The sequence below is a fragment of the Rhinoderma darwinii genome, chromosome 5 (genome assembly GCF_050947455.1).
Source record: "Rhinoderma darwinii isolate aRhiDar2 chromosome 5, aRhiDar2.hap1, whole genome shotgun sequence".
Classification (NCBI taxonomy): domain Eukaryota; kingdom Metazoa; phylum Chordata; class Amphibia; order Anura; family Rhinodermatidae; genus Rhinoderma; species Rhinoderma darwinii.
The window spans coordinates 307,473,543-307,498,759 of record NC_134691.1 but is presented as its reverse complement, the minus strand read 5'-3'; the positions used below and the strand labels follow the sequence as shown (position 1 = coordinate 307,498,759).

The window sequence follows — 25,217 nt, the reverse complement described above, 5'->3', positions numbered from 1 at the left end:
GTCACTCACTTCTCCTGTAGCGGAATCCCCAATCCCCGGCCGGGGATTGGGGATTCCGACTCCTACAGGGAGCAAAAAAAGGCCCTCCTCCTCCTCACATGAACTCTGCACTGTGAGGAGGAGGAGGAGAGAGAGCGCGAGCGACGGAAGACACGGCCGTCACTCGGGACACATCCGGTGATGGCCGTGTATTACCCGGCCCCATAGACTTCTATGGGAGCCGGGCGGCCGGGTAAACGGCCAAAAATAGGACATGTCGGTCGTGTGAATAGCCCCATCCCTCACCATCAGAAGAAGGCAGGAGTCTTGCAGCGGCGTTCTCACTGGTGTCGATGCTGGCCCGGGAGTGAACCAGTCCAGTCACCTGACTGGTGAGGTCAGATGACAGGTCAGGTGACTGGACTAGTCCACTCACGGGCCGGCATCGATCCCAGTGAGAACACCGCCGCAAGACTCCTGCCTTCTTCTGATCGCTGCTGCAGTCAGCAGCGATCAGCTGTTCTGATGCAGCGCCCAGCAGTACATTTACAGACCGCCCGGGACTGTCCCGCCGGATCCTGGACGGTTGGGAGGTATGGAGCAGTGGTCTCCAACATATGCTTTTCCAGCTTTTGCAAAACTACATACTATGGCAATGAGGGCACGCTGGGAGGTGCAGTTTTACAGTATCTAGAAAGACAATTAAAAGTATGGGTCTTCTTTTTAACATAAATTTTACAGTTTGTGAATTGCCTCTTGATGTAATGTACATACAATGTAAGATAACTTTGTAAATACTTTGTGTTACTTTCCTTGTACTAATTCTGGAATGTCATATCATGTAATAATTCAGCAGCGCAGTACAATACACTATGCAGATGTGCAATAATGTATTCTATAGCAAACCGATTTTGGTGTTTGTGTCTAACTTGCACTAAATAGGCCAAAGTGAACTGCAGGTTTATTAATTCATGGATAGCTGCACTTATTACTTTGTTAGCAAAAAAAAAACCTAAACAGATAATTCAGTCAGGGGAACACACGCGACCCCTAAGCCACCAAGAGACAACCTTCTGTCAGATCTTCTTCTACTTAATGGTGTTTTTCCACTTAAAAAATGTCAAATTAAAAGAACACAAGATGTCCTTAGGCGTTGTCATGGATATAGTGATGTGTGGAGGGAGTGATGAACTGCATATATATGTGAGAGTGCATGTGTGTATATATGTATGTATATATATATACTGTGAGGCTAGGAACCCTTGTTAATGAAATCCCAAAAAATGAAGAGGCAGCACTCTTCATTTTTTTGGGGATTATATATATATGCACAGTGCTGTAATATAATATAAGACAAAGACAACACGAGTAAACACAAAATGCCGCTTTTAACCCCCTATTTTAAACCTTAAAGAGTCTCTGTCACCAGTTTATAACGTCCATATCTCCTACCTAATATAATAGGCGCTTTGATGTAGATAACTACTGGGGTTTTGTTTTGTTTTTTTAAACGTTTATTATTGACCAGCTTGTTTCACTGCACAGCGTGATCTTGCAAGATCACGCTGTGATGGGACTTCCTCCCACAGGTTCTTCATCGCAGCCATGGAAGACTGTACAGACATCGTCTCCAGCCGCTGCAGATTCGGATAAACGTCCTGGCATGGCTGGAGCCAATGTCCGTTGACTCTTCCATCACTCCGGTGAAGAACCTGTGGGAGGAAGTCCTGTCACAGCGTGATCTCGCGAGATCACGCTGTGCAGTGAAACAAGCTGGGCTGGAATGAAGAGATGTGTATGACGCTGATTGGTCACTGATTGGTCAGCGTCATACACTTTTCTTTACAACGCCCACTTGGTAAAAAGTTACAAAATGCCCAGTTGGGCATTAAGAAAGTAATTAGCATAAAACTAAAATTGTTCATAACTTGCTCAAAAATGATTGTTTTTCAAAATAAAAACCACTATTGTCATCTATATTACAGCGCCGATCGGATTATGTGGGAGATAGGGCACTTATAATCTGGTGACAGAGCCTCTTTAAGGTCTTGTCACAGCATCTGAATGGGATTCAAGTCAGGACTTTGACTCGGCCACTCCAATACCTATATTTTGTTTTGTTTGAGTTGTTCACAGGTGGACTTGCTTGTGTGCTTCAGATCATTGTCCTGCTACATAATGGAACTGCGCTTGAGCTTTAGGTCACGAAATGATGTGCGGACATAATCCTTGATAGAGAGCAGAATTCATGGTTCCATCAATTATGACAGGTCGTCCAGGTCCTGCAGAACGAAAGCAGCCCCAGACCATCACATTACCACCACCATGTTTGGTCTTATGTTTAGTAATGAATTATGATTGAAAATTACAACAATGCGACAACAACAATATATGTACTTTTTACTGGTTAACAAAATGGAGAATGAGAATAAATACCAACAAGTCTACATATATGAGAACGAACATACAAATAACTGACATTACTTTTTTTTAAAAGCCTCCCAGTTACAGTGCCATCTAGTGACACTGGACAGACATAACTGTCAATATATTACACTTGGTATGATGTTCTATGGTGGAATGTGGTGTTAGCTTTATGCCAAAATGTTCAACCCTTGACTCAGTCCACAGAAAATTATCCTAAAAGTCTTGGGGGCCATCTTGATTTTTTTTTGGCAAACGCGAGACGAGTCTTTCTGTTTTTTCTTATTTATTTTTTTTGGTCAGCAGTGGTTTGCGACTTGAAACTCTTCCATTGATGCCATTTTTATACAGTGTCTTTCTTATTGAGAAATGATGTACATTGACCTCAACTGAGGGACGTGAGGCCTGCAGTTCTTTAGATGATCGTCTGGGTTCTTTTGTGGCCTCCTGAATACCATTTTGGTGTACATGCGATGGTTTGATCACTTATTATTTCATTTTTTGTGGGAGATGAGGTGACCAAAAAATAGACATTCTGGCGTTTACAATTTTTTTTTTACGGCGTTCACCGTGCGGGTTAAATAATGATATATTGTAATAGTTCCGACTTTTACGGACGCGGCGATACCAATTATGTTTATTTATTTATTTTTTTACTAGGCTCTAGGGGGAAAATGGGAAAAGGGGGGTTTTTTGAATTTTTTATTTTTTTTTTACACAAAAAAACTTTATTTAACTCACTTTTATTAGTCCCCCTAGGGGACTTCAACCAGCGATTGTTAGATCGCTTGCACGATATACTGCAATACTAATGTATTTCAGTATATCGTGATTCTGACAGGCAACTAATTAATAGGTGTACAAAGATTGCGGACATGTGGGCATTCATTAAGCCCCCAGGCAGCCATAGCAACCATCGCCCACCCCCCCCCCCCCCCCCCCCCGCCCGCGATTGCGTTGCTGGGGGCGCGATGAGCTGTTAGCTGTCTTTCTGACTATTTAAATGCTGCGGTCGGTATTGACCGCAGTATTTAACGAGTTAAACTAGCGGGATCGTCAAATGTCGGGAAGGGGTTAAGTGGTATGAGGGCTTATTGTTTGCGGGATAAGCTGTAGTTTTTAATGCTACCATTTGGGAGTACATGCAAGGTTTTGATCACCTTTTTATTCCAGAGGCAGGGCTTAATAGGAGCACAAAGATGGCAGACCTGGGGGCTTTCATACTTCCCCTACCCGGCTATGATGTAGCCATACGTCAAATGTCGGGAAGGGGTTAAAGAGGTTGTCTGGTTTGGAATACCCATTTTCAAATAGTCTATTTTTGTATTCTGAGGAAGGTCACCTTCTTCTGGATCCTGACCTATTATCTCGAGCTAAGAGTTCTGTATTACAAGGACAACGCATTCATCTTTAAAGAGGCTCTGTCACTAGTTTATTAATGCCTTATCTCCTAACTAATCTACTAGGCGCTGTCATGCTGATAACTACAGTGTAAGTTGTATCCAAAAACTTTTATTATTTATTTATTACCTTTTTTCTAAATATGCTGTGACTATACGAGCCGAATGGGAGGTAACGCTTCATTTTCGCTGTGGGTGGTATATTATTTTCTGTATGTTGCTGCCCATTCAGCGTTATACAGTTTTCCTACTCCCAGCCCAGAATGATCTTAGCAGCAATCGTGAGATTACGCTGTGTTGTCACTTCCGGCCACAGGTGTTTCAGCACCACGACTCAGCGCTCCTCCGGGAAGACGGTCCCTGCATCGCCTCCAGCTGTGTCAGGGCGGCTTTCATCCACAGCAGCTACGGCAATGTAGGGACCGTATTCCTGGAGGAGCGCTGAGTCTCTGTGGTGAAGGACCTGCAGCCGGAAGTGACAACACAGCGTGATCTCACGATTGAAGTGAGATCACGCTGTGCTGGAAAGAGGAGAGCCGTATGACGCTGATTGGACAGCGTCATACAAAAACATTACACCGCCCACAGAGAAAATGAAGAGTTACCTCCTATTTGGCTGTTATAGTCACATTAGCATATTTAGAAAAATGCTCATGACTTTGAAAATAATAAACGTTTTGAAACACAATTTACACTGTAGTTATCGGCATCATAGCGTTTATTAGATTAGTTAGGAGATAGGGCATTAATAAACTGGTGACAGATCCTCTTTAAAGAGAACTGGGTAATACTTAATTTCACCTGAGGTGGCGCTGCAGGGAGATTGAACTCTTGCTGTTGCTTTCCGCAGAGATTGCAGTTAAAAAGAAAGGGGATCCTTCCAACTTAAAGGGATCGTCTAAAGCCTGCATCTACCTTAACATTATGATAACCAAGTGTTCATGCCAACTAACATGAAGACTTATTCTTGTAAAAATTGCTATCACGCTGTTTTACAGCAAATTTCTGTAGTTTTGCGATTATTTGTTTGACTGTGTGGCTTCTACAGATGAAATATATTGAAAATCATATCACAAAACCCAGTGTGGCCCCACACCATGCTACTGTCACATGGCTGTTACATGAATGGCATCCTATGGACATGTTTAGACAAGGTGGATTTGCTGCGAAATTCTGCTGCAGATTTTTTTTTCTTTTATTTTTATAGCTTTTTAGTTAACCTAGTGCAGATGTTGCAGAAAAAATCATTGCGGAAAATAGCTTGAGGTGCAGAATTTAAATTCCGCAGCATGCTCAGTCTGTTGCTGAGAAGCAGTGGATTTTCACTGCGGATTTCAGCCTTTGCAAAGCAGAGACTGAAAAAAACAAAATCTGCATGTTTCATATGCAAATTTTGACTCAGTTTCGTAAAATCTGCAGCGGAATTGTCAGCCACGTCTGAACATGCTCTTAAAGTGCTTCATATGTAAAACATACAAGGCAAGAGATTCTGGGGGGAATATCCAAGGGACCTTTTTGTGCCACCCTTGCCACCTTTTTTAATTAGGGGGAATGGCTTTCCAAAAGAGGACAGGGCCACATCGGCCAGACAAATTTGCCAGAAATCTGGCATAAATTAAAGTGGAAATCTGTACCAGCTGCCAGCTGGTGTCGTTTTCACTCTGTGGGGCGTAACAAACTATAGGCCCATGCCGAGACACGTACCTTGCCCTCCCCCCCAAGATCAGCTACCCCTGGTCGGACAATTATATAATAATAATAAAATAAAAAAAGTATGACCACCCCCGGGTCTCCTCACGCTCCCTCAGAATGATGCGGCTCATACAATGAACTGAGGCCGGGCAGCGTCAGGACCTTGTAAAAGCTGCAGCATTCTGAGGGAGCCTGAGGGGACCTGGAGGGGAGTAGAGGAGCGGTGAACATGCTTCTTTTTTATTTTATGTCCGATGGGAGGGGGGGATGGATTATAGGCAGCTGAGGTTGTTGCGCCACAAATGCAGAAAATATGTGGTTCGACTCTTAATAAATCTGTAGCAGTTTACTCCAACTTTCTTTATATTGAGACTGGCGTATGAAACGCTAGTCTTAATAAATTCCCCCCTCTGAGTACAATGATTATCAGACACCTCATTAGTAAAAGAACGAGCAGCTACAGACTCTACAAACATTTGCCGACCTCAGAGTGCAGTCAGCGGATGATCAACTCTGTATACGGGACCAAAATGTGTATATCCATTGTGCTACTGCCTGAGTGAAAGCTTCTCTTATTCTATCTGTGGCTATGATCAGTTTCTCCAAGTATCAGCACACTGGGATATACAGATGTAGCCATCTTTATCTTAATGCATTAAATACACAATGACAAGAAACTTTAAGTTGACTTTTTCAATGAATTTTCAATGGATTTTGTTGTGTGATATCATGCTACAGCAAGTTATCAGAGTCAAGATAAACTTGGCTACAACTGTACATATTTTGATCCTGTTCCAGCATCAGGTATTTCTAGTATTCTGATTCACTTAAGACTTTGCTGTCCATAAAAGGGGGCGAAAATTGCTACTCATAAATATTATACTGAGGCAATGTGGGAAAAATATCAAAAGAAACCTGTAAAAAGGCTACAAAAACCACAGCATGTGTGATTATAAATAAAATCGCATTCAAAATAATTGAAGATATGGGATAATTTGCCAAAACATGGAGAATAAAGGTGGTCAATAGTATAGTACAATGTTATATGATAGCTGTACTATAAGGGTTATCCTATGGCAAAACCCTTGTCCATATGCCCTATTAGGGTATTTGGACTTCATAGAGGTGGGTCGCCCGTCTGGGGCATTCCTCAATGAGCCAGAACAGAGAGTTGCTCTGGAGGACCCGACCTGCCCATGTATTTATTTGAATCGGCAGCATGTAATTCTTCATTTCCCCAGCAGTGGCCACTGCAGGGGAAATGTTTAGCCAAGCGCAGCTTGCCCTAGTGCTAACAGCTGATCGTAGGGGATTAGAGTCAGACCCCACAGAAATCAGCAGAACGGTGCACAGACTTCTATTAAAAAAGTTTTTTTTTGTGAGACAACTCCTTTAAAGACAAAATAATAGACATAGTTTTGTAAGTTTATTCATATAGTGCATATGTTTCCTGACTACATCAAAAACTTTACCCAGCAGTCTGCAGTCTTTGTTCTTTGAGAGGATGACTCCTCAATTTTGGTTGTCTCTAAGTTATACAATAGTAATGCTATATATTATGAATTTAAAACAATAACGTAATGCACAGCAATGTACAGGGCAGCTCAAAGAATCCCATGTTTTCAGTACCACTTTTATTCTGATGACACTCAAATATATATCTGGCCCAGATGTTACCCCCAAAGTTCCAGAGTATCTATCAACTATTGTCTCCTTTTTCTGCTCTCGATTTCTAAGACTCAACTGAAATCATCATGTACATATACAGTATAGTGCACAGAAATTCACAACATATGGACCCCCCGTTAGATCATTTGGTACAGTAACTCCACACTGCCGTGGCACCATCTGTCTTCTCTCAGGCACTTACTTGTGTCTCCTTTTGTCTTCAATAAAAATCTGTAAATCTACAGCCAATAACCTAATTCTCTGGTGGCACTTTTATACTCTTTAGATATAGATCTACGGTGTTCTTTGTGCCTTTGTGTCTTGCTTCTTGTATCTTTCCATTGGCATTTATCAGTGAAGACCTGTCTGAAATAACCAAGATGAAAGCTAATATGCACTGAGCTTCTTGAAAGCTTCACCGTGTTTCCACAACAAAGCGCAGCGAACGTGCATATGATTCTAACTTCAATTCGGATTTTGGATATTGACCAATAACTGTAGATAGTTGTAATAGATGATGGATATAGAAGTCTCTAAACCAGCAGTATTTTATTATTATAAATGTAGCCGTGCATATAATTATCTATATACAGTAATAAATATAAAATGTTGTATATTATATTGTATTATTTATAAATGTCTCACAATGTGTTCTGCATTATCCAATAAAGGACCAACTAATATTTCATTTTCTTTTTGTTTTCAAGGTTCATGGTTTTTACCCAGAATGTAAACTACAGCTGGAAATTAAAGATGAAGAAAGAAAATGTATGGATAAGTTGAGCAGACAACCAAATCCTGAATTTAGAGGTATGTCCTTATTACTTAGAAGTAAGGGTCTACTTTTAACAGTTTGGGATTCCGTCACTTTACATAGTCAATGGGCCTCTCGCAGTATTGGATTTACATCTCAGGAGCCTGTAGGAACATAATGTCTGGTGCCTTAGACTCTGTCCATCAATTACAGCCAATTCAAAAGAACCATGCAGGACATAAACATTTAGCAAAAATAAAATCCAATATTTATTGATTACTTATTTTTAAAAAAAAGTGTTGAACATGTTCAACACTTTAAAAAAAAAAAAAATATTGTATTTTATTTTTGCTAAATGTTTATGTCCTGCATGGTTCTTTTGAATTGGCTGAATATTTTTACATGCATTTGTGACTATCGCCGTATGGGAACAATAATTAGGCTGTCCACCGATTATACACTTTTAGGAGGATCTGTCACCTCTCCTGACATTTCTATTTTAGTAAATACCTGCATTACCCAAAAAAATAACAATTCTGGAGCATCTTTTCTTAGAATCCTGCATTGTCATTCCTCTGTTATTTACTCTTGGAAATGTTACCAATCCCCTTCTCAATGCGAAGTGTCCCTACACAGTATGATATTGTCTAGGCAATGTTGACAGTTTCAGACTGTGTAGGGATACATCCTAAACTCATGCTCTTCGACCTATGACTGTCATTCTCCCTTGTTACATCCTCTCACTCATGTCTGCAGGACATCTCCCATGCTGCACCCACCCTGTGAAACACCACACCGTGTATCATTAGACTCGCTCCTAACTTTCCTAGTTTTAAGCATGCTAAACAACTCATTTCTTCAAGACCTACAGTATGTAGCAGCTGTATTTATTATCCCTTTGCCAAATATAGAACCATGTACTTACAGATGTGTCCTCATATTAACTGTTCTCTTTGCTTGACATATCACGAGATGAGTGCCGCGAGATGACATAGCCTACCATGTTCAAATGAAAGGTAAACCATGCAGTATACAATTTTTTTTACTGGATTGAACAAACTTATACTGCGCCTCCGATGGTTGCCATGCGTCGCCTTTAGTCTTCCATGTTAAAAAAATGTATATCGCATGGCATGCGTTTATTATAGGATGGTGCAAGAATGTATTAAATTGAATTTGTATCCTGAGAAATTGTAATCCTTAATGAGATTCAAGCAAAGGGGAAAAACAAAGTTCTATAGTTTCTCCCATGCCTTCCTTTTCTCCCATCTCTCGGTTGAACTTGATGGACATATGTATTTTTTCAACCATACTATGTAACTATGTAAAGGTGGATACATCTGTTATCTGTGTTACTCCTCCTATTCCATTTTGATTATAAAATTTCCCCTTTTGTTTCATTGTTTGCACTTTTGTTTTCAATTACTTTTGATTTTATTGGTTTGTTACTCCCTCAACTATAAAGATAATGTATGGTGCTCTGTAAAGATTTGTATTGTTGGTTGACATATATAGAAACAAATAGTAAACACATTCACTAGTTCTTTTTTGGGTGCGTAGGTGTAAAGTATATTAGCTGTAATTTAATCATATCTATTGCATAGGTCAGATTCAATGTTGATGTCCACTTGTCTGATCAATGTATAGCTTCTCTGGCAAAGCAGTATATATTTTAGTAATGCTCAAGTATTAATGATCATAGCTAGCAGGGAGGTAATTTTAAAGTACGCATTGGTGTCCTTTGTGTGTGTATAGAAAGTGATAAAGTTGCAATATACACAAATACCATGAATTGTGGTCAAGCAATGTTGAATAGATGGAATGTATGATGTCTGTATTCAGCAACACATAATTGTGTTATGGAGGTGTGCACAGGGTCAGTTTATAGGTAATAATGGGGGTCTCTTGAAATGAGTGTAGAATAATGGTGCCATGATCATGTCTATTGTGTATTGCACAGTATGAAAATATTGGGGGAGATTTATCAAAACTTGTTCAAATAAAAGTCCAATTAAGTTTGTTCTACAAAATTTCAGAACACAAATTAAATTTACAGTACATCAAGATATGTAGCATCTTTACGTCTATTTAGCTGTATAGTCAATTATATCCTTTAGTGTATAGAAAATATCTGAGTGGAACAGTACAGTGTTTCCAAATGTCCTCTGACGTAGCTTACGGCTTCTGTGTTCTAGTGTAAAGTGCACCAGCTTCTTCTACTTAGTAGACATTGCCAACAGTCTAGTTCTGGTTTTCACAGAAGGATTTTATAGCAATGCTTTTACAACAAGAATTTCTGAGAAAATGTCAAGATAACAGACCGTATTAAAATAAGTGCATAATTTGCCCACATAGAGTTAAACAATCCCAAGAGACAGTCAGACGTTTCCCACATAAAGCCTTATAGTACCTACATAGGGCCATACTGTGCCTATAGCCATACTTTTCCCCATAGAGCTAGTGTTTGCACAGAGCTATACTGTATGCAAATAGAGGCAAACAGTGCCTGTATGGTGCAAGTGTCCAGATAGTCCCAGAGATTGCTCAAATAAAAAATTGGATTGAAAACTGTGGACACATTTGGGGCCATTTTTTTTTTTTTATTGCCTTGGCTGTATTAATCTACTGATTTGATCAAAATTGAGCTTAGATAATTGTTCAGGAGCACACAAGAACCGCTGGAGATTGGGTCGTCAGATAAACTTTCTGACAGATTTTTACTAGAATACATACAGGCTGCATAATGTTTTTAGTAACGACCAATTGTAAAACTGTTTTGTAGCCCGTAATACAGCCAATGCAATAAAAAAAACATCCCCAACAGTCTCCATCGCTTTTAAGGACCCATTTATTGCCCACATAATGCATACAGCATTATGTTACTGCTGTTACTGTCAGGTCCGTATTTCACACCGAATAACCACCTCTGTAAATTTAAAGCTGAAGGCATGCCTGGAGAGAAGTACACCACACAAATGTCTGAGGTACAGCTTCAATGTCAGCCAGGAGGAACTGAACTTTATTCAGAACAAAGAAACACACACAGAGAAGACACATGCCCCTCCCTATAGATGTGTGACTTGCTTAAATTCTATTCGCTCCCCAGCTGTAACTTTTCCTATACATTCTTCTGCACACTCCTCTTTGCATTCCAGGGGGCGGTGTCTTCCATAGGTGTGTCCGACATGAACAAAGAACTTGTTATATATATCAGTATATTACACAAAGAACTGAAATGTATATACATATATGTGAGGATAATATTTTTCAGACAATATACATAGTAATGATCCCTGACATTACTAACTTCATAAAATTTCTGATTCCTGAAGGTCCTCCCAGTTGTGGGTACCTTTGAGAATTGGCCAGGCATCGGAGGGAGCAATTGGGAAGCATGCAAGGCAGAGGTTTTGACTCTGTATTCCCCCTTTTACAAAGACATATGTCCTACTAACTAATTCACTGTGTATGACAATCCAAAAGTAGATGAAAAAGAGAAGAGGCACTCTTCTGGTTTTGAAAAGTTACTAATAATTTAAATCCATTCAGATCATCCATTTTAATGGAGCAAATAAATGTATGAATATAAAAATCTGCTTCCTTTCGTTTTGTTTTATTTTAGTTTTATGTTTTTCTTGTTATCCAAATCTCGATAGAGCAGAATGAACAAAACTGTCTGATCACATCATTCCCAGAGGAAGTGAAAAATATATTTGTGTCTATGGCATGTACATGAAATTAGAACTATCCAAGAGTAGAAAACTCTACAATTGTGAAACGTGGCCTGTATGGAGATGGATGACAAACATAACGGATTAGGGATGTACAACACCTGCTGCGATATGACCTTCACAATATTGGCTGTGTACATTTTCTTCTCAAAAAAAGATCCTCTAAATCCTAAACCATTTATTTACCTCCTTCAGACAGACATGTCTATTGGGTTCAATGCCAGCACATAATGATAAATTTAATTTAGCAATTTTATCCACGCAATGTTTTAAAGTCATTTCCCACCTGCTGAAGTGAATTGATGGTTTATGAAGTGTTTTTGCTGTAGATAGATGGGAGGATGTAGAATGTCACCACAGGGAAATATGAACACAGTCATTTAGCCTATAAAATAAATAAAGCCTGTGTCAATAGCTGTGTCTGGGCAAAGGAAGTAATCATTTTGCTTTCACTTACCATGTACTCTTGCTAAATGTGTAGTATTGTTCTTATTTTTTCTTTTGGCACATTGCGCTATCCATAAAAGTTATTCTTAACATTGATTGTTGATGTAGTAGTCAGAAAATCGAGCTGCTTAACATTTTTCAAACCTAAAAACGTACATTAAAAGGAAGATATTTTCTAAAATATTTGTTAAATGGATATTTTTTATTTTGTTATTTTTTTGTACATTTTTGTAAACTGTTTTTTTATCAAAATTGCTCTTTCGGATTATAGGCACATTCATTTTCTCAATATTTAATTCAGTATGGAATGTACTTTGTCGGGTGTCACTGCTTTAAACATTTACTCTGCCTTGTGTTGTGTTGTGTTGTGTTGTGTTGTGTTGTGTTGTGTTGTAATGTGATTCAAAAAATGTTTACTTGTGTGTGCTAAGGAAAGTGGATCTTCTGAGCCACATTCAGATTTGTGTATGAGCCTAAACCTTGGTCTTCACCATTAATTTCGCCATGGAAATGTGCACCTTTGCAACATAGCAAGTCCTTGGTCACTCACAGCCTAGCTGGAATCATTACCAGCAAGCAGTCCAATAGAGCAGAGTTAGGATACAAAAGTCAAAGTCTCAGCCAGAAGATAGACCAAGGTCAGAACCAAGGGAATGTAACCAGGAGATGTAACCAAAAGAAAAACCTAAACCGGTTGGCAGAGACCAGCATATAAACCATAATCAGGACGAGGAACAATGCAAACATCATTCATGACAATAAAGCATAAAACAGAGCTGGAATAAAGGCTAGAGTCAGGCTAAAACAATTAAAGGGACACTCTAGGAAAAGTTTATACACTTTGCAGAGCAGTGCCTAAGGCGGCAGTACACAACTAAGATTCATGCACTAGATAGTGTATATCACAGTGTATCAGTTTTTCCAAGAACGTTCCTTTAAGCTCAAGCAGTGGAAATCTGAATGTAATGTTTTTTTCAATAACTCACCGCCCACTTGTATTATCAGCCACAACCACACCGAAGCAGACACAGTGCTGGAGCATGGTTAGGTGAGGATAATGACTCCTAATGCTAGGGAGGTAGCCACGGGACCAGTGGACAGCCAGAAACTATTTAAACGTGCCAGTTACGTTTACTGCTAATACAACATTGCCAGACAGTGTCTGTGTACTCACAACAGACTCATAGAAAACTGCAAACAGCAGTACCCTCATAGCAGTGCCAGTCTGTGCTCCATACCACCTCCAGCCACAGTGCCCCTTAACACAGTTAATCTAATTTCCTTTATATCAGAGTCGGCCACAGAGCCCCCATATATTGAAAGCCACAGAGCTCTTATTTATTGGCAGCCACAGACTCCCCATACAGTGGCAGCCCCCCAGCCCCCGAGTGCCAGCCACAGGTGCAAAAAAGTTTGTCAGCCACAGAGCCCTCATATAGTGCAGCCACAGAGCTCTTATGTAGTTACAGCTACAGTCCCCAGGGCCATCTTCAGAGCCCCCTTTATCGACCACAGTATCCCCATCTGTAATAAAGAGACAAATGCAAATGAACAAATCAGGTGTAGGAAGCTGGACTACTGAATATTTTCCTTTATGATACAAAATGTCATAGCTCTAATGCACAAATAAAAAAAAGCATTACGGATGATGGAATTTACCCTATATGTATCTGAGTTCTTGCATTAGAAAAAAATACATCTCTGGTGGGTGATATGTTTGTCTATAATGTTCCATTTAGCTTTATATTTATGTCACAGCCAGGCCATTTTCTGCAGTCAAGTTAGATTACATTGATTTACAACCCCATAAATAAATGACATTTAATCAATGTTATTATATCTATATGTCAGTATATGTAAACTCAATAGCACAGCACTGGGAATTCAGCCTGATGCATAATACAAAATTAACAACTTTAGTAATCTCCTTTATCTTTTCTTTATAGGATGTTTGGGAGTTTGGGATAATATTACCTGTTGGGACCAAGCTAAGTTTGGAGAAACAGTCACTCAGACGTGCCCTTTAGTACTGAGACATTTCTTCAGCAAAGATGGTAAGTGACGCACATTGAAATATTATATTGGTAGCCACAAACTTATATGTCACATTTCATTTATTGACCATATGAGACCCCATATTGAATTTATACAAAGCACAGAAATCCCTGAGTCCAATATTTCATGCTTATAGACTTTCTGTAAATATTTTATGGTTCCTCTTTTACAATAAACATTATATGAATTGATTGTGTTGTATAGTTGTATAATATTAAAAAGATTACTTTGCATTTCTTAGCAGCAGTGGTCAATCTGACAAAACCTGCCTCAAATGTGCTCATGGACTCAGAAAGCCGCATCACAATTGGCCAGGGATAGGATGGGGGTAGGCATGTTCACACATATACGTTTTTTTTATATGTGCAAATTTACCACCCTAAGGCCTTATTCACACGAACGTGTAATATGTCCTTGTGACGGCCGTTACAACAACGGCCATCACACAGACCTGTGTAATTCAATGGGGACGTTCACACAGCCGTTGTTTCAACGGACTGTGTGAAGGGTCCGTAATAAAATAGGACATGTCCTAGTTTTTCGCGCTTCACGTATTCCTCCATAGACTCTAGTCTATGGGGGATGCGTGATAACGCGACCCGCAGCGTACAGCATGGATGCACCTTGGACGTGAAAAACTAGCATTTTTCACGTCCGAGGTTCGCAATATTCGTGTGAATCTGGCCTAAGGTTCAGTTCACATGTTGCATAAATACTGTGGATTTTCTGCAACGGAATTCATTGCGGAAAATCCGCAGTAAATACAGTATCAGCAGAGTGGATGAGATAGAACAAATCTCATCCACACGCTGCGTAAATACTGAGCGCGAAAACTGACCTGCGTTGCAGAGTTTTATCTCGCAGCATGTCAATTGTATTTGCATAAATGCTGATTATTTGTTGCAGGTTTTCCCCATTGAATTCAATGGGGAGGTAAACCCCGAAACAAATAGCAGTTGTTGCAATTTTTGCGGCTGGTTCGCCTCGATTCTGCTGCAAAAAAACGCAACTCAGAAAAAAAAAAATCTTATACTTACCCAGAAGTCTGTGTTCCTCCCTCCATTGCAGACTCCTCAGATGACGTTTCATCCCATGTGACCACCGCTGCAGCCAATCACAGGCAGCAGTGGTCTCCTGGGATGCGGCGCACAGGGCGGATATACGCAGCGTATCCACCCAGTGTGACCTTAGCCTAAGGGTCAGTTCACACATTGCGTAAATACTGCGGCTTTTCCGCAATGGAGTTTGTTGCAGAAAATCTGCAGCAGATACAGTAGCAGCAAGGTGTATCACGCCATGGAAAATTATTCTAATAATAATATAAAATATTTACGATATTCCAAATACCAACTATATTAAAGTGGACTCTAAATGAAGAAATTCCCTGTCCAGAATGTTTTAGTGTGGATTTCCACACTATTTATGTAATTACATAAGCGCACGTACCTACGTACGTACCTGCCCACCCACATATTATATTACACTCACCCATTACGTATAGACCTATATTCACACATTCAATATCCTAAGAGTTCTTAGCCCATTTTGTCACACTGTGCACTGCGAGAAGGGTGGAGGACAGTGAGGCATGAGCAGTAAGCCGTGACAAATCTCCCGGCTAATGCACAGATACGGTGCCAGGACCAAGCTCAGTATATATATACTGCACCAGAACCAAGCTCATACTTATATACAGCACCAGAACAAAGCTCATACATATATACAGCACCAGAACAAAGCTTAGTACATAAATACAGCACCAGAACAAAGCTCAGTACATATATACAACACCAGAATCAAGCTCTGTACATAAATACAAAACCAGAACCAAGCTCAGTACATAAATACAACACGAGAACAAACCTCATATGTGTACGGAGCTTGGTTCTGGGGATGTATATGTGTACTGAGCTTGGTTCTGGGGATGTATATATGTACTGAGCTTGGTTCTGGTACAGTATATATGCACCGAGCTTTGTTCTGGGGTTGTATATATGTACTGACCTTGGTAATGGTGCTGTATATATGTACTGAGCTTTGTTCTGGAGTTGTATTTATGTAATGAGCTTCTCTTTGGTGCTGTATTTATGTACTGAGTGTCACGGCGCAGGGTGTGGACCCACTGGGCCGTACCACGTAGCGTAAAAGCAGCTGGCCAAACAGGTATAATACAAAGTCTATAGTCCAGAAAGGGTACCTGAGGTAATGTAGACAGTAGGGGTGATTCAGGCTTAAGATGAGGCTCCGGCAGCAGACAGACACCCGGTGGGTGTGACACAGTAGATGCAGCGGAAGACACAACTTGACTTCAACTCTAGATGGCACAGAGGCACGGTAGTATGGGATACCGGGTACAGGCAGCAGGAACGGGTAACACTGGGAACTGGAAAACACTAGGAGACCATTTGAAAGACAAACTTTAGGTAACACAACAACGCTCAGGCAATGATCAAGAGGGCAGAGCCCATTTTATAGTCCGGCAGCATTCTGGGCTAATTGCAGATTCTCTGCAACTGGACGCGCACTGGCCTTTAAGGCCGTGCACGGGCGGGTGCGCGCGCCCTGCGGGAAACAGTCTCTGAACCAGGAAGTGAGTGCCGGTGTCTTTTAGGAGGGAGATGCCGCCGAGAACTCACGCGTCCATGGCCGAGGCCGCCAGACGGTGTCAGAACGACTGTCCGCGGCCATAGACGTTACACTGAGCTTTGTTCTAGTTCTGTATATATGTACTGAGCTTTGTTCTGGAGTTGTATATATGTAATGAGCTTCTCTTTGGTGCTGTATATATGTATTGTGCTTGGTTGTTATGATGTATATAACTCCAGAACCAAGCTCAGTACATATATATACTGCACCAGAACCAAGCTCAGCACATATATACAGCTCAAACACAAATACAGCTCAGTACAGAGATCATTTGCAAATTCAGTGTAACGCCTGCCATATAAGTTTGTACGGCATAAACCTACAGCTCCTAGTATAGCCAGAACGATGGTAAGGATATGCTGGGTGTTGCTGTTTCACAAAAAAATTAAAAAATACACCCATCATCTGGCTGCAGATCCTAAAGTGACTATAGTACAAATCAGACACAGGGAGAATAAGACCTCATGCACACGTCCATGCCCGTAATCACGGCGCGATTGCGGGAACAGCCGTCCACCGACGGCCGCAAGTAGCGGCCTGCAATTTCGGCCCTTGCTCCCATACAAAGTATCATGTCCTACATGTCCTATCTTTTGCGGTACACTTCTACGGCCCGGACACCTTCCTGTAAATAAATGGGAAGGTGTCCGTGGACAATAGAAGTGAATTGGTTCGTAATAGCGGTCTGCAATTAACCCCTTAATGACCAGGCCATTTTTTGTTTTTTCACTGTTGCATTCCAAGAGTCGTAATTTTTTTTTATTCCGTTGACATTGCCGTATAAGGGCTTGTTTTTTGCGGGACGAGTTGTATTTTGTAATTGTACCATTTTTAGATGCTTATAATATATCGATTAACTTTTATTAACTTTATTTTAGGAGAGAATTGAAAATAAGCAGCTATTCCAGCATTGATTTTCACGTTATAAATTTACGCCGTTTACTATGCAGCGTAGATAACATGTTAACTTTATTCTATGGGTCGGCACGATTACGGGGAAATCAAATATGTAAAGGTTTTATGTTTTCTTACGTTTGAACAATAAAAACCCTTTTAGAAAAAAATTACTTGTTTTTGCATCGCCGCATTCCAAGAGACGTAATTTTTTATTTTTCCATCAATGTGGCCGAATGTGCGCTTGATTTTTGCGGGCCAATGTGTAGTTTTGAATAGTACTATTTTGGGGTACATAGGACTTATAGATTAACTTTTATTTAATTTTTTATGGTGGGAATGGGAGAAAAGAGAGAATTTTGCCGTTGTTTTTTGCGTTTTTTTTGGACGCGTTCATCCGGCAGTTTAATTAAGGTGTTCATTTTATTGTTCAAGTTGTTAGGACATGTGTAAAACTGACAGGCAATCTATTAGGCCATGCCTCCGGCATGGCCTAACAGGCATTTGCTGAAGACAGACCTGGAGGTCTTTGTTAGGCCCTCGGCTGCCATGGAAACCCGACGGCGACCCGCGATTTCTTTGCGGGGGCGCTGATGGGGTGACAGAGGGAGCTCCCTCCCTCTGTCAAACACATTAGATGTCGCTGTCTCTATTGACAGCGGCATTTAATGGGTTAAACTGCCGGACTCGGAGCGTGCTTCGATTCCGGCAGTTGCAGCAGGAGCCAGGCTGTGTATAGCAGCCGTGCTCCTGCCGCTGATCGCGTGTGTACACTGTCAGTACCCACTCGATCACAGGACGGATATATCCGTCCTCCTGCGTGAACTAGCAGCTGCAGAGGACGGATATATCCGTTCTTCGGCGTTAACAGGTTAATGAAATTTTTTACGGTTGTGTGCATGGGGCATAAACATTTACATTTAGTGGCTCACCAGTGACGACTTCTCAGATTGGAGTCGTCCTTTTTCTCTTTTCTTTTCCATCTGGTCCTCTATGATGATGCATGCTGGCCACGACCCATTTCTGCTGAGTTTGCCACTCAAATGTCTTAAGCTTCTCACTTTTCCAATACTTCTGCACCTATAAATGAAGAGAAAATTCTCATGGTGCCATACTCTATGCCCCTAGATATAATAGTATCATACACTGTGCCCCCGAATAGAATAGTGCAAATATACTAGTACGATACACTGTGCCCATGAATAAAATTGTGTCAAATACGGTAAAGTAATGCACCACTCACACACAGTGCCCCCTGTAGATAGTGCCCCTCGTAGAGCCCCCTGTAGATAGTGCCCTCTATAGATAGTAGTGTTCCCTGTTGACAAGGCCCCCTGTAGCGTTCACTGTAGTGAAGGCCCCCTGTGGGGTTCCCTGTAGACAAGGCCCCCTGTAGCGTTCCCTGTAGTGAAGGCCCCCTGTGGCGTTCCCTGTAGACAGGGACCCCTGTGGGATTCCCTGTAGACAGGGCCCCCTGAGGCGTTCCCTGTAGATAGGGCCCCTGTATAGTTCCCTGTAGTAAGGGTCCCTATATAGTCCCCTGTAGTTAGTGGCCCCTATATAGCCCCCTGTAGTTAGTTGCCCTTATATAGTCCCCTGTAGTTAGTGCGCCCTATATAGTCCCCTGTAGTTAGTGCCTCCTATAGTTAGTGCCCCCTATATAGTCTCCTGTAGTTAGGGTCCCCTATCCCGTGTAGTATGTATTCCCTATATAGTCCCCTGTAGTGTTCCCTATATAGTCCCCTGTAGTGTTCCCTATATAGTCCCCTGTAGTTAGTGTTCCCTATATAGTCCCCTGTAGTTAGTGTTCCCTATATAGTCCCCTATAGATAAGGCCCCCAACGCTACCCACAGTAGAAGAAAAAACCAAAACATTATATGCTTACCTGTACCATTCCAGCTTCATCCCCCAACAAAGCCAGTCCTCCTCCAACGGAACGAAGCAGCGGCACAATGATGTAATCGCGCATCATTACTAAAGCGCCAAATGGCGAGGCATCCTGTGCCTCACCAGGGCAGCGCTAGGCAACTCAATTGTATCCACGTCCTAATTGAGTGCATGGGACCGGCTGTAATTTTAACAACCGGTTCAGGAGAACCGGGGCAAAACGGCCGCATCCCACTCCTGCTATACAGTTCATCTATTCACATAAGAGAGATGGGTTCAAAGATTAACCCCTATCCGCACCAGGACGTAACTGTCCGTCGTTGCAGGAAGTTACTTCCCGCACGAGTACGTACAGTTACTGAGTTAATCCCGGTGCACACTGTCGGCGACAGTGTGCACCGGGAACCAGGAGGTCAGCTGTCGCCGACAGCTGACACTCCCCTCTTGCCGGCCAGCGGTCCTTTGCCGCTGATTTCGGCGCATTATCCCCTTAAATTCGGCGATCGGGTGCAATCGCCGAATTTTAGGGGTTTCTAACATATCGGCAGACCCCCGTCCGAAATCGCGGGGTCTGCCGATAGTTAGTATGGCAAACGGAAGCCAAACAATGGCTTCCGGGTCTGCCATGGACAGAAGCCCATCAGGACCAACCTTCGGCTGGTCCTGATAGGCTTCCTGTCAGAGTGACAGAAAGTCACTGTGCCGTTCCCGATGCACACTGTCGGCGACAGTGTGCATCGGGAACTTGGAGATCAGCTGTCCCCGACAGCTGACACTCTCCAGTGTTGCCGATCAGCGGCTCATCGCCGCTGATTTCGGCAATTAACCCGTTACATGTGGGGCCCGATTGCGATCTCCGCATGTAGCGGGTTTGTAGCGCATCAGCAGCCCCCATGCAATCGTGGGGGCTTCTGATGGCACCTGGGGGCCAGACAACGGCCCCCAGGTCTGCCATGTATGTCAGCCTATGAGGATCAGCCTCTGCTGATCCTCGTAGACCAACTGTCAGAGTGACTGTGACGTCACACTGACAGTTGGAATACATTACACTACCTAGGTAGTGTAATGTATTCTAGCAGCGATCAGAGCTGCAGGTCAAAAAAAGAAAGTGTAAAAAGTAAAAAAAAAAGTTAACAAACAAAAATATAAAGTGTAAAAAGTAAAAAAAAGTTAATAAAAATGTTTTATAAAAGTGTAAAAATAAAAGGTTTTGTTTTCCTATAATAAGTCATTTATTATAGGGAAAAAATGAAAACGTTAAAAAAAAGTACACATATTTGGTATCGCCGCGTTCGTAACGACCCAATCTATGAAACTATAATGTTAATTTTTCCGCACGGTGAACGCCGCAAACAAAATAAACTGAAAACGGTCAGCATCGCTATTTTTTGGTCACCACCCCCTCCCAAGATATACAATAAAAAGTGATCAAAAAGTTGCATTTACCCCAAAATGGTACCAATAAAAACTACAACCCGTCCCGCAAAAAACAAGACCTCCCACAGCTTTTTTGACGAAAAAATAAAAAAGTTACGGCTCAGAATAGCGTGTCCCAGAAAATAAATTATTTTATAGAAACTTCATTTTATTGTGCAAACGCTGCAAAACTTAAAAAAAACTATACACATATGGTATCGGCGTAATCGTACCGACCGGCAGAATAAATTAAAACGTAATTTATTGCGCACGGTGAACGCTGTAATAAATAAAGAATTTAAAGCGCCAAAATCGCTGTTTTTTGGTCACCCTAGCTCTAAAAAAGATCCTGAGGGGCCAAAATGCTCACTATACCCCTAGAAAAATTCCTTGAGGGGTGTAGATTCCAAAATAGGGTGACTTTTGGGGGGTTTCCACTGTTTTGGTCCCTCCGGGGCGTTGCAAACCCGACATGGCACTGAAAACCAATCCAGCAAAATCTGCTTCCAAAATCCAAAAGGCGCTCCCTCCCTTCTGAGCCCTGCTGTGGGTCCAAACATCAGTTTACGACCACATATGGGGTATTGCCGTAATCGGGAGAAATTGCTTTACAAATGTTGGGCGGCTTTTTCTCCTTTATTCCTTGTAAAAATGAAAAAATTCTATGTTTCCACAGAAAAATAGGTGATTTTCATCTTCACAGACTAATTCCACTAAAGTCTGCAAAAAAACTGTGGGGTCAAAATGCTAACTATACCCCTAGAAAAATGCCTTGAGGGGTGTAGTTTCCAAAATGGGGTCACTTTGGGGGGGTTTCGGCTGTTTAGGTACCACAAGACCTCCTCAAACCTGACATGGTGCCTAAAATATATTCCTAAAAAAAGGAGGCCCCGAAATCCACTAGGTGCTCCTTTGCTTCTGAGGCCTGTGTTTCAGTCCATTAGGACACTAGGGCCACATGTTGGATATTTCTAAAATCTGCAGAATCTGGGCAATAAATATTGAGTTGCGTTTCTCTGGTAAAACCTTCTGTGTTACAGATTTTTTTTTATTACAAATGAATTTCGGCAAAAAAAATGAAATTTGTAAATTTCACCTCTACTTTGCCTTAATTCCTGTGAAACGCCTAAAGGGTTAAAATATTTTCTGAATGTGGTTTTGAATACCTTGAGGGGTACAGTTTTCAAAATGGGGTGATTTATGGGGACTTTCTAATATATAAGGCCCTCAAAGCCACTTCAGAACTGAACTGGTCCCTGAAAAAATAGCCTTTTGAAATTTTATTGAAAATATGAGAAATTGCTGCTAAAGTTCTAAGCCTCGTAACGTCCTCGAAAAATAAAAGTACGTGAAAAAAAATGATGCAAACATAAAGTAGACATATAGGAAATGGTAACTAGTAACTATTTTGTGTGGTATTACTATCTGTTTCACAAGCAAATACATTTAAGTTTAGAAAAATGCTAATTTTTGCAAATTTTTGCTAAAATTTGAAGTTTTTCACAAATAAATATTGAATTTATCGACCAAATTTTTTCACTAACATAAAGTACAATATGTCACGAGAAAACAATCTCAGAATCGCTTGGATAGGTAAAAGCATTCCGGAGTTATTACCACATAAAGTGACACATGTCAGATTTGAAAAAATAGGCTGTGTCCTGAAGGCCAAAACAGGCTGTGTCCTAAAGGGGTTAAAAAGCACAGACAGGTGCTCACTGATAAACCTAAATAATCATACAACTGGAATCCGTAATACAGAAGGGATCCTATGTTATGTTACTGGATTTTTCCACCCGGTACCTATTGTTTACTAATCAACTTAGATGTAATCGATATAATGTGGATCCTGTGTGTCAGTAAAATGCAGGACCCGCTCTCAGTCGATCCGTCACTTCAGCTGAAATTACGTAATAGGCTTAGAGAGAATGATACAGCATATTTGTATACAGGATAGATAGAAGTTGCATCATTACAAGTAAAAAAAAAAAATTACTAACAGCTGCAAATGCCCTACAATAAAAAATAATGAGTACTCACCTATTCTTTTCTCCGGTGGTCCAGCGCTGGCACTCCGGTGGTCTCCCCAGTGTTTGTTTACATGCAGGCAGTATGTGGCCGCTATAGCCAATAAACCAGTCAGTGAGGAATTCAGTGATCCCTCTGTTCTGATCAGTGAGAGAGAGAAGCTACATCACATATTTTGCATGTTTACTGTGGCCTCCCCCCCCCCTCTCCCCATTAGTAGTTTGGTTTGGGTAAGGGTAAGTGTTTAGTGGCGTTATTGCAGGGACTGGTTGAACAGCTCATTAATGGCCAGTAGATTGCAATTACCGGCAGCCATTTCCTCTTAAAAATGACTTCACCTTCAGCAGTCGTGCACCGGGCCTACATTGGAGTGTGATGTGATGTCTGTACGTTGCAACCTCCTGCACAGGCCCAGTGTGGTGTCAGATTCGGGTGATCCCTCTGAGCTTATCAATGAGAAAGACAAGCTGTTTTACATACTGTGCATGTTTCCTGTTATTTTCTTGGTTGGTAGTTTGGGAAAGTGTGGGCATGGTTGTTACTATAGCCAAAGCTGTGGAGCCCAGAGGTTGAGGGGGCCCAGAGGTTGTGAGTGCTCTGATATATGGCGCTATTATCCATACCTTTAATTATTGCTACTTATGCTGCGATTTCCTTTTTCTGTCATTAGGTGGTAGGCGCCCATTTCATTTTGCTTTAGGGGCCCTTTGAATGTTAGTAAGCACCTTAGTGTGGGTGTTTAGTGGTGTTATTGCAGCCACTGGTTGACGGGTGATTGGTAACCAGTAGCTCGCAATGATTGGCGGCGGTTGACTCTTAAAAATAACTCCCCGGAAGCACAGTGCGTGCCTGTAGAATCTTAGAGAACTTTATTATTACCTTTTTTAGTATTATTTTTGCTAGCGGTTGTATTAATAGTAGCAGTATTTGCTGCTGTAGTAGTAGTAGTAGTAGTAGTAGTAGTAGTAGTAGTAGTAGTAGTAGTAGTAGTAGTAGTAGTAGTAGTAGTAGTAGTAGTAGTTTAGTAGGATTTTTTTGCCCTGGAAATTCTGTTGCACCAATTTGAATTTGGGTTTATTTCTGATGGGTTCAAGACTAGTGGGTTTATTTTTACTGACCTAATTTCTCTTTTCTGAACACTATTCATCATCATTCTGTATTGCTATGACTCTAAACCTGTAAATTTGATTTGCACCTAAGATTCGTAAAAGTCTCAATATTTTTTTCCTGCAGGAAATATTAGCAGAACCTGCACAGTGCATGGATGGACCGATACATATCCAGACATTTTCGATGCTTGTGGGCACAATGAAAATGTTACTCAAGTTAATAAGGTAGGATCCTATTATATTATTATATAAGTACATCAGTTACACAAGAAAAAAAGAAAAAATTTCCCCGCCAAATCTACAGATGAAGCAGAGCTGAATTTGTTATGTGGCATAACTCATTATGACAAGCCGTAAGACGAAATAGGCAATGAAGATATTACATAGCGGTATGTTTTATATTTTACTTCTTCCCGACTGCCCACTGTCTTTTGACGACGAGCGGTGCAGGTCCCGTGACCTCTTTTGGCATCGCTGTAGAAGAGACTTATGAGCGCTCCAGTGAGCACAAACAAACAGCTCCTGTTCTTACAGTAGCCTCCTGAATTCGGCCGTTTAACTCTTTGGTGCAGTCTGTGACCACGGCATAATCATAGTGGACCCCGCTCTTTTATTGCATCGCCGGCAACACGATCGGAGACTTGAGGAAACCACTGCAGTCAGCCTTTGGCCTTATTTACACGAGCATTGCGCAATTCGGACGTGAAAAATGACCCATAGGTGGGAGTCTATGGAGAGATGCGTGATGCGTGAAAAGAAACAACGGCTGTGTGAACGACCACATTGAATTACATAGGTCCGTGGGACGGCCGCTGTTTCAACGGCCGTCCCATGGACGTTTAACACGCTCGTATAAATAAGGCCTTAGGACCTAGAAAAGACTCCAAGGCTCTCTGTGCTGAAAGCCTGCTGTTCTGTAAGCTTATGTGACAGATTGTAATGTATATATACAGGAGTATGCTAATACATTATAAGTATAAACTAAAGTTGTTCAAAAGTTATCCCTTCATGGGATCTAAAAAAAAAACGTAACAAAAAAAATTATAAAGAAATGTAAAAAAAATGTCATTATTTAGTATAAAATAT

At 41.2% G+C, this 25,217-nt stretch overlaps 1 protein-coding gene across 1 annotated transcript in view; it reads left to right on the top strand.

Annotated features, from left to right (window-relative positions):
* VIPR2 (vasoactive intestinal peptide receptor 2) overlaps positions 1-25,217 on the top strand; it is a 103,378-nt gene that overhangs the window by 9,984 nt on the left and 68,177 nt on the right. Inside the window, exons 2-4 of the mRNA XM_075828703.1 lie at positions 7,871-7,973; positions 14,042-14,149; positions 24,256-24,356. Coding sequence (XP_075684818.1) covers positions 7,871-7,973; positions 14,042-14,149; positions 24,256-24,356 — 312 coding nt within the window. The remainder of the gene's footprint in view (positions 1-7,870; positions 7,974-14,041; positions 14,150-24,255; positions 24,357-25,217) is intronic.